Source organism: Sinocyclocheilus rhinocerous, unplaced genomic scaffold (genome assembly GCF_001515625.1).
Source record: "Sinocyclocheilus rhinocerous isolate Xijiao unplaced genomic scaffold, SAMN03320098_v1.1 scaffold1049, whole genome shotgun sequence".
Lineage (NCBI taxonomy): Eukaryota > Metazoa > Chordata > Actinopteri > Cypriniformes > Cyprinidae > Sinocyclocheilus > Sinocyclocheilus rhinocerous.
In genome coordinates, this window is record NW_015652136.1 from 67412 (window position 1) to 78475 (window position 11064).

At 37.8% G+C, this 11064-nt stretch overlaps 1 protein-coding gene across 1 annotated transcript in view; it reads left to right on the forward strand.

Moving 5' to 3' along the window:
* Positions 1-11064, forward strand: part of smc1al (structural maintenance of chromosomes 1A, like) — a 62394-nt gene that overhangs the window by 45418 nt on the left and 5912 nt on the right. The window contains exons 20-24 of the mRNA XM_016519108.1: positions 4298-4411; positions 4513-4669; positions 5352-5506; positions 9433-9584; positions 9667-9736. Of these exons, the coding sequence (XP_016374594.1) occupies positions 4298-4411; positions 4513-4669; positions 5352-5506; positions 9433-9584; positions 9667-9736 (648 nt within the window). The remainder of the gene's footprint in view (positions 1-4297; positions 4412-4512; positions 4670-5351; positions 5507-9432; positions 9585-9666; positions 9737-11064) is intronic.

Sequence of the window (11064 nt, forward strand, 5' to 3'; positions counted from 1 at the left end):
CCAGGTTCACACATACTCCGTTTGCAGTACGTATTTTTTTCCGCGCTCATGTTAACGGATTAAATATGGCGTTATTTTAATGACAAATGTCGAGAGTGCATTGTTGTAGCGCGAAGGTAGATTAATATAATGCGCGAGCGCAAATCTCCCCGCTTGCACGTGGATTTCCTTTGCTCTCACACAAAACCGGACGCGCGCACTCAGATATAAACCTGTTTTATAAAGCGTTCACTGCACGGTATCGGTGCGTCTGCAGCAGTGCAGAGATAGTTTCCGCACAGAGTCTGCTGCACGCGCTGAATTAAAGTGACAGCGCATTGTTTGCAGTAAATATGAACTTGGATTGACACGAAAATGTAGTAATTACACCATAAATGCACATAATGAAAGTCTTCTGTGTTTCACAGTCAACACGTATGAGTTTTTAGCTAGGTTTAAAGGAAAAGAGCACTTCTAGATAAGCAATAATAGATGCACTCGTGGAGGTAGGAAAAGTTCTTTATGAACCGCAGGATTGCTTGTAATAAAGATTTAGAAGCACATTCCTGTGTGAAAGCAGTCAGTGCTGCTTCTGCACTGCTTACGTACCACACATGGACTGCATACGCACTGCAAACGGAGTATGTGTGAACCTGGTGTAAAAGGCCGCCTCACATACAGCTCTCAAAATCAGGCTTGTGCTGTGTGTAAGCTATTGTGCAACAATTGCACAACTGTAAAAACAAAAATGCACTGCATGGTCAAACATTTAGGTCAGATAAATATATATATTTGAAAAATATCTAAAAAATGCCCCCTCCACCCCTCAAATTAAAAAATCCCCCCAACAAGAGTCACCTAAGTTCCCCCCATTTTCATTAATGAAATTAAGGCCCTGAGTAAATGTCTAAAAATCCTGATTGGAGTATCACTATAAATAATTCTACATGATAAAAAGAAGGCTTTAAAAGATCAGTATCGGCAGATACTGCTTCCTGTGATCGGCCTCAAAGACCCTGATCGGAGCACCCCTAATTTTATCAAATAATTTAAAACATCTACAGACTAAATAGTAGGAAGAACTTGTGAAGAGAGACGATCGAGATGAGGATCCAAATAGCAATTAAAGTCTCCAGCAATTATCAAAATGGCCGAGTTAGAATTGGGAATAAGCCCAAATAATTTCCTTAAAAAAAAAAACAGAATCATCTATATTTGGCCCATACAAATTAACACATGTGTTCGGGAAATTATTAATAATTCCGGATATGATAATATAGCTTCCTGCAGGGTCACTACTGAGTGCATTCGAAAAGGAATTGATTTCCTAAAAAGTATAGCCACACCTCTTTTAGAGGAAAAAGTGGCTTGATAGACTTGTGAAATCAAATTTCAGGGTCCGTACGGTAATGAAGAACCTGGAAAGGTCATGGAATTTTAAAACGGCAATTTCCAGGCCTGGAAAAGTTTTGGAAAAATTAATAAACCCAGAAAGTTCTGGAAAAGTAATGGAAATTTATTTCACAAATCTCTGTGCAATAGAATATATTTTTAATCAGATCGCGCATCGCATAGTTTTACTTATTCCCGCAGGTTTCGCGTTTATAATGTGTGAAATTCCCCCCAACATTTATTTAATAGAGCATGTAGGTTAGATGAGTTAATAAATCCACACAGAGGATCAGATCGAATCAGTCACATGAAAACAGCACGAGTGATTCAGCGGTACCGCGTCTTCTCTCTTTCATCCTCTCATCGCCCAGATCTTGGTACCCAAATGTTGACAGGCATGATGCAAGCAGTTGTTGAGAAAGAAAACCGTTGTGTATCATTATTGTATTTATTGTTCTCATTTGTTAGTCGCTTTGGATAAAAGTGTCTGCTAAATGACTAAATGTATCAGTATATTGGATCCATTCAGTCGGTCTTAAAGGGACAGCAGCCTAATAAAGCTGTGCAGTCTGTCAGTATGTTAATAAAAAAAAAAAAAAAAGGTCAATCACTGCTCTTGACTAAACATTTGCAACTTTAATTTTAAAGATTAATCTGTTTTTAATTTACAGTTTATTCAATTTCTGTATATTTCTGTACCTGAATACTACTGTTAGACCTAAACGGTTCCCTAAATGAAATTCAGGTCCTGAGTTTAGTTGATAATATTGGTTAAATAAATTATAATATTTAGTGATGTGATATGTTCTCTGCGTGAAGTAACGTCTGGCACGGTCGCAGCTTGCACTTATTTTAACAAATACAAAGCAAGTAAGTAGCATTAATAGTAATTAATTTTAGTTAACATATGCTATGATACATTTGAACAGATTTTTATTCTTATTTTACATGTATTCTTGTAAAATAATGGAACATTAGGTCATGAATATTGTTTCAAAAGTCATGGAAAAGTTATGGAAATGTATTGGTAAAAATGTGTACAAACCCTGCAATTTGCCCTAAGCTGCATCTGTTCACTGGGTCTAATATGGGTTTCCTGGAGAAAAATAATGTCAGCTGACAATGACTTGAATGTGCAAACACCTTTCTCCTTGGGTGCCCTATTCCTCTTACATTCCAGCTGACAAACGTAATATTTACTACAGCATTGTTATTACTCTTAGTAAAGGTACTACTCATACAACATAGTTAAAAACAGCAAACACAGAATCAATAATAGTCGAAGCAAGAATACACATTATCTTGTGCAACAAGAAACATAAAGTACGCCCCACAGCTGCCCCAAGAACCGAAGTAGCAAGTTTTCCCCATGGTGCAAAGATTAACTTGGCTTACCTTAGTCCAACAAAAGAGCAGAAATGGCGAAAAACACACAAGGAGTAAAAAAAAAAAAAACTCTGTTCTCCTCCGCGCAAATATCAGTAACCTGAATCACTTACTACAATGAGAGTTAGCAGAATGTTTAAAAAAATAGTCCACTTCTATCAGTCGAGGTCCAAACTCAGGCCAAGCTGAGTAAAGTCATACACAGAAGCTACGCTGAGTCATTCGACAAGTTATCTACAAACTTCTTGGCCTCTTCCAGAGATTCAAACCAGAGCTTGTGACCGTTATGGTGCAGCATACATTTTGCTGGAAAACACAGGACCATTTCAGCCAAGCCTCCCGCAGAGCTTTTGTGACTGAGCTAAAGGCACGTCACCGTGCTGTCACCTCCGGTGTATAATCAGGGAAGATATGAATCCGCTTTCCTTTATATTCCAGAGGAAACTTTTTCCGGCTCAGACGGAGGATTAAGTCTTTATCCCAATCATTGTGGTTCAGTGCGATGATGGTGCGAGGTCTCTGGCTTTAGACGGCTTTGATAACAGTGCCAGATGAGCTCGATCAATTTTCTCAGGTTTGGGGAAGTAGTCTCGGTCGAAAAGTTCGGGAATCAAATCCGAAATGAACACAGAGGGATGGGATGCCCCCGCTCCTCTCCTTCGCTTATTCCCACAAATTTTAGATTCAGCCTTCGAGAGTGTCCTTCCAAGTCATTCAGTTTAGTCCAGAGAGATATATTTTCCACACGCAAACCTTCGTACACCTTTTCAAACTCTCCGAGGCGTAAATCCGTACCGTTCAGGGCCCCTTCTATTTCCACCATTTTTTGTTTAACTCAGGCCTGTTCTGACTGCAAGTTAACCAGCGTGGCGTCTAACGCATCCAAGCGAGCACTTAATGCTGTCATCTTGTCCTCTATCAGTTTTTTCATATAATCCCTTTGGGCACCGATTGCGGCAAGTATCGCATTCACATTTCCTTGAGATGGAATCGCCTGGGTCGGCATCCTCTTTAGTTGCAACTGTTTTTGAAGATTTCTTGGACTCCATTTTTCAGACACGATGAGTTAGCGAAATAAAGAAAATCACACTCCACACACTTAAATTTCACTAGGTACTCAAAACAACTGACAAAGACAAAGTAACATCATTATCGCCTGTTTAGTGGATTGACGGTACTTAAATTACAAAAATATTCAAAATATGTCAATGGAGAGGAGCTCAGAAAAAGGCAACTACTCCATGATCTGTGCACGTGCGCCCCCTTCATTACTTGTTAAAAATATAACCCAGGCAAATAATCTAAAATATAAAAGATTTGATTTTTTTTTAATATAAATTTTACTTCATAATTATTATACAATATTATTGTAATAACACATTCTATAGTTTTCATGGAATAAAACTATTTTTTATATAAAGTTTTATGGTCATTCTACAAAGTGGAAAATAATCCTGTTATAGACAAGTAGGTGTGTTAAAGCTTTTTATTAGTGTATTACATAAGCCCACCTAACATCTTGCTTGTGTTTGTGTTGTAGGGCAGTTCTCAGGCTGAGGAGAGCCTCAGCAGCAGTCAGAAGACATCTAGCACCGTCCTAGCCAAGGAAGCTCTTATCGAGATTGACTACAGCAGCTTGTCAGAGGATCTAAAAGTACATCAGTGCTTGCATGTTTACACTATCATTACACTACTGTTTACACTATGATAAGTGTTATAGTGTGTTGAGAATATGATGTGACTGATGCTTTGCAGGACTCACTGTCAGAGGAGGAGATCAAGGCAGAGATGAACACATTGATTCAGAGACTCAATGAGCAGCAGAGCATCCTGCAGAGGATCAGTGCTCCCAACATGAAAGCCATGGAGAAACTAGAGAGTGTTAGAGACAAATTTCAGGAGACCAGTGACGGTCAGTCATTCCTAGCCTATGTGAAAAAAATGACTTGCATGAGAATAAAAGTCGATCATATATTTTTTTTTAGAAAATAAATCTCACCCCAAAAATTGTTTTAAGAGTCTTAATTAAATTTAGCAGCATGCTATGATGATTGAGTGAAACTGGCAGTGCCTAAGCTGCACATTTACAGAGCAGAAGCAGGACAATAGTAGCATATCTAGTGTTCAACTGAGCCACACTACAACCACCGTCAACATGTCACATGCTTTTGCCCACGATTACCAGCCTATGATGTGATATTGTCTCCCCTCCCACAACATAAATTCTTATGAAAAGATTTTTAAAAAATATTTTATATTTAAAATCTCCCCTTCAGTATGTGTGTACTTGATGCACTAAAGGGTTAGTTCACAAAATAATAAAAATTCTGTCCTTTACTTACCCCCATGTCATTCCAAAGATTTCCGTTTAACTTCAAAACAAATTAAGATATTTTGAATGAAACCTGATTTAGAACGGGTTTGGAATGGCGTGAAGGTGAGTAAATGATGGGACAGTTTTCATTATTGAGTATCCCTTTAAAAAGTTTAACCTTGTAGAATGGGACATGTCACTCTGTCTCACTCAGCTTGTCTGTGTTTGCAGCATTCCTAACGTTCATTTACTGTCTTTTTTGTATGTTTGAACATCATAGAGTTCGAAGCTGCCAGGAAGAGGGCGAAGAAAGCCAAGCAGGCGTTTGAACAGATAAAGAAGGAGAGATTTGACCGTTTCAACGCCTGCTTTGAGTCTGTGGCCACTAACATTGATGAGATATATAAAGCTCTGTCCCGCAACAGCAGTGCCCAGGTATTTAAACAATGACACATCAACAAATAATCACATCTTTAAAAAGGCAGCTAAGGAAACACCTCTTCCACAAGTACTTAAAGGGGTCCTATTATGCTTTTTCACTTTTTCAACTTTAGTTAGTCTGTAATGTTGCTGTTTGAGCATAAAAAAGATCTGCAAAGTTACAAAGCTCAAAGTCCCCTTCAAAAGGAGATATTTTATTTAACAGAAATCACTTTTGAAAAACTACAACGAACGACTCGTTTGGACTACAACACACATTTTCCGGGATTTGTGATATCACAAATACCGATGAATGGGATGAGACCTGGTTGAGCTGCACTAGAGAAGGCAACGAGTGTTATCACTATGTCGGAGACACGCTAGCTTTCCCAAGACAGACGAACTTAGAGTGGTTACAATCATCCAGTTTGGATGGGCCAGTTAACCGGCTGGTTACACTGGCCCAGCAAACCAATCACAGCACACACTGGCCCAGCTAACCGATCACAGTACACACTGGCCCAGCTAACACACTGGCCCAGCTAACCGATCACAGCACACACTGGCCCAGCTAGATTTTAAGAGGGTGGGTAATAGTGGCTAAATGTGATTAACGCTGCCGCGGTATACTAAGCTTTTTATATTCGTCTAACAAAACTCAAATTGAATTCAGCTGGACACACTTTCCTGTTTATCACAACAAATGGCCAAGCAAAGCGCACAACACTGACAAGGTACGCGATACAGTACGAGACCAAACGCGATTTCAGCATGTCTCCACACAGTAAACAAAACAAGCGTTTCCTAGCAACGACAACTGCGCTAAACACTGAGACAAGAAATAAATACACTTACGAGCTGCTTTTAACTTCTGCTGATTGACTGCTTCTCACAAAGAGTATTTCTTTACACTGTTTTGCTGGCACTTGAACACACTTTCCTGTTTATCACAACAAATGGCCAAGCAAAGCGCACAACACTGACAAGGTACGCGATACAGTACGAGACCAAATGCGATTTCAAAATCAAGACTTTCTAAAAGAGCATAATAGGATCCCTTTAAAGTGCATATTGCAGGTTAGAGACCCAGTGAGTCAATGTATAGAAAAATAATGTAGGAACTACATATATAATACAACCTAAATTAATTTTTCGCTGTAACTAGGCTACAATTACTTTAAAAAGTCATTCTAAAATAGGAACCAAAGCGCGATTCTCTATTAGTCCTATAGATTCAGTTTTCTATGTATTCTGTAGCTTATTGTGAATTAAAAACATCTGTGTGGAGTTAGTTTGTTCTCTCTGTGTTGACGACTCTGGCGATTCTCTCTGCGCGAACACAAAGACCTCTTAGCAAAGGTATTCGTAGTCGACTTTGTGGTCACCAGGATCAATGGCACGGATAAACATCAATTATTATTAAAATAATCCTGGCCTGTCCCTGCTCTCTTGGCCGCATAGCAGGTTTATAATTGTATGGCTGTGGTCCGTTATAGGAGTATGAATAAACATTTACAACTAGGGGTGCTCCGATTGATCGGCTACCGATCACTATCGGCCGATAATCACGTTAATAATCACGGTCTCTAAAAAGGCAGATCTCAAAAAATGATCTCAAGCTGATGATGCTGCCGTGAGAGGTTTGGCACAACATGCAGCATCACCGTCTCTGTCCGGCGCGGGTGAAATTATTATAATGCTGAAGGTGAGGTACTCACCTTCATATTTCTTCATCAAATAACTTATAAAGTAATTTGAAAACCTTGTGTGAGACGTAATTTCACAAACAGCGTGATTCAGCGCTCGCGTGCTCTCCTGGAGACTGAGCTCATGCACACTCATAACACACATAATGCCAGGTTCACATTACTCTGTTTGCAGTGCATATGCGGTGCATATTTTTTCCGTGCTCATGTTAACGGATTAATAAAGCGTTCACCCTGCACACGGTTGCTGTTCGGCAGTGCGCTCCAGTAGCAGTGCAGAGATCGTTTCCGCACTGAGTCTATGTTTGCTGCGCTGCAAGCGCTGAATTAAAGTAACAGTGCATTGTTTAAAAGAAGGCTTTAAAAAGATCGGTGATCGGTATGGGCAGATACTGCTTTCTGTGATCAGCGATTGGTGATCGGCCTCAAAAATTCTGATCAGAGCACCCCTATTTGCAATTTCCTCAGTGTTGGTACTGTCATTGTGGTCCATTGTTTTTTTTATTGTTTAAATTGACCGCACTCCCTCCCATTACGTCACTTCCGGTTTTGGCATTTTTCAGCTGCAGAAGTAAAATTTTCTCTCAAAACAACTCCAGAAGCCTCAAGTAGCGTATTTATAAGTAGATTTGAAAGATTTTAAATCTAGTTCCTACATTATTTTTCTATACATTGACTCACTGTTGTCTCTAACCTGCAATATGCACTTTAACCACTACACAACCTTAAACCAATGCTCTTGCACACACAAACCAATTAACTCTTCTTTGAATTTCACCTCTGTTTATTATATGAGTCTTATTATATAAACAGCACAAGCACTCTTGACACAGCAATCTATGGAGTTACTTGTGTGTCTTTTTATGCAATCAAACATAATTGATTTGGGAGCAAAATTAATAATAATAAAAAAAGGTAGAAATATGAAAATGAGAGTGTTCTTTTAAGGTTGTTTTTAATTACAACAATTATACATTTAAACATGTAAGTACTGCAACAATTATTTTGACAATTGTTTCATCTAATGAATATTAGAACAATTAATCAACTAATTGTTGATTATTTCACTGATTAATCAGTAGGCTTTGATCGATTATTCAGCTTTTGCAATTTGTTAAAATATTAGATATACATATTCATATACATTTAGAGCTGCTTTATAGCAGAAAATTAAGTTGTAATTCTAACTGAAAGTGACACTGTTTAATACTGTAAAGCTGCTTGCTTTAAATCAATCTATTGCATAAAGTATTATACACATAAATGTGAAAACTTATTTTACCCCTAACCAGAGAACGAAAAAGCAAAAAACGTTGCCGTGAGTATATTGGGACCTTTACACATGACCGATTTTTTGTTTGTAGCTTTGTAAAACTTTCCCGCATTCTACGGCTTCGTTTTCACCTCTCATAAGTGTGTCTTCTATTGGATTGCATGCGGGAGGGCTGAATTACAGTCTTGCGCTATAGCGCCACACTGGTCAAACCTCGTTTAATATATATATATATATATTCACATATATATATACATACAGCCTATATATATATATATATATACAAGTGCTATAAAATAGTATGAGCTGCTAATATATACATACAAAAAAATTAATTTAAATTAAAAAAACAAAAAACTTATAGGGTCCTAGAAATGCGGTCCTGAAACTGCAGCCTCCAGTATTGTAGGAATACCCTACTCCAATAAAACAGGCTGATTGAAAATGCACATTCATTCTCTGCCAAACACTTTTGCACTTTTGGAATGGCAGAAATAGAACTGTTTCCCCGGTAACAGCAGAACACAAAGCAGCACAGCACCGGACTCTGAAACGCGCAGCGCTCGTGTTTATTTAATGAAATCACAGCCTTTTGAAGTTTAATCGTCACATTAAGCCATATCGCAATTCTGGTCTTTCCGTCCCCAAATTTAAGACCTGCTGAAATCATATTTAAGACTTTCTTGTACAATTTAAGACTTTTTATGGCCTTAAATTTGATACAACTAAATTTAAGACTTTAAGACCCCGCGGAAACCCTGTGAGGTTATGCTTACATAGTGCAAAAGTACACAATGCAAAGATCAGACTAATTGCTAACTGAAGTCATTTTCAGTTATTTTCATTATGAGTTAGTCATTGCAAACCTAATCATCTCTTAGATACGAAGACAAGTATTTCTTTCCACTAGTGGTGTTCACATGTGTGTGTGTGTGTGTGTGTGTGTGTGTGTGTTTTGCCAGGCGTTTCTGGGCCCTGAGAACCCAGAGGAGCCATATCTGGATGGTATCAACTATAACTGTGTAGCCCCAGGCAAACGTTTCAGGCCCATGGACAACTTGTCTGGAGGAGAAAAGACTGTGGCAGCTCTAGCCTTACTGTTTGCCATTCACAGGTATGTACAGCACATATTTACCCTCACGTGAACTCACATCCTTCATCAGGCAGTACCTGACAAAATATCTTCACCTCTACAGCTATAAGCCTGCTCCCTTCTTTGTGCTGGATGAGATTGATGCAGCCCTGGACAATACCAACATTGGCAAGGTTTGTTTTTCACCAGGGTAACTGCTTAAAATAGTCACACAAACAGTCATTGAGGTGTATATTTTTGTCATATATTGCAACTGCAATATGATGAACATTTAACATCTTCTATTGCTTCTGCTTAGATATCAAGGCAAAAAAACAAATAGCACATCAAAATCCTTAAAATGTCTAAATCTTAAAGTTGTAGAGGAATAGTTGACCCAATAATAAAAATTGTAAATGTAAAAAAACAACAACTCACCTTTATGTTGTTCAGACTCGTGGGATTTAGTTTCTTCTGTAGAATTTGTTCAGGTCTTAAGAATTACATTTGATGTTAAAAATTGTGCAGCAACCCTTAAAAATAACAAACTCTGACATCTTTCAGTGACCAAGTGAGCTAAAAACAAACAAAAAGAAGTTTCTTTGCGTTCACATTGACCTGGTGCACTTAAAATAGACTCTAATCTCTCTTCAGTCCTCTTTTAATCAATGTGAATATTATTTAATAGAAATATTAATAAGATTACAGTAGCTACAAAATTACAATAAAACTACAGAAATTCCAATGATAAAAGATTATCAATTAATATATTTCTATTGTAATTACTATTGTAATGTGAAATGGTGTGCAGATGCGGTTTAAAATGCACTTTTTTTAATGCAATTCATCAAGCAGCACTGCAGGCACTGCTTTCAGAACTAAAATTTAGCTGTGCTTCATACTGTATCCAGGTGAGTGTGATGTGGTAGATCATGTGCTTTCTAAATGTGCTCTTCATTATGCTCTCACTTCATGAGATTTTTTTAAACATGAGATTTTTATTCATAAGTATTTTAAAAACATTACTCAATTCAGTGCACTGAAAAATTACTCTGTAAACTTAATTGCATTGATTTGAGTGATGAAACTTTTGTATTATTTCCTGAATATAATAATAGTCTGCAATTGCAGTTGTGCAATTTGTAAACTTTTAAACATTCTTTTCAAGTGAGTTTTTTTTTAATGGCCTTTAAGTTACCTTTATAATAATGAGATGGTTATTCAGGTTTGTAAAATCAAGTTGTCAGTTACAGTCAGATATTCTTTGAATGGACCTTTTTCACATTTCCGGGTTTCTCAGCAGCGGAAGTCATCATAGTTGGGTTAACTTGAATAGCAGTGAATGGAAGAGTACCACAAATATATTTTCTGTATTCCCATTTGCTCAAATAGCAAAAGAAAAACTCCACGATAGTGTTTTCATGAATTTCAATAAAAGGAAGAAAATTGAGAGAGACTGATAACTGTCAGAAGAGAGAACGATGTCAAATTTACCGTCCCTCCCATAGACGCTGCATTAGAA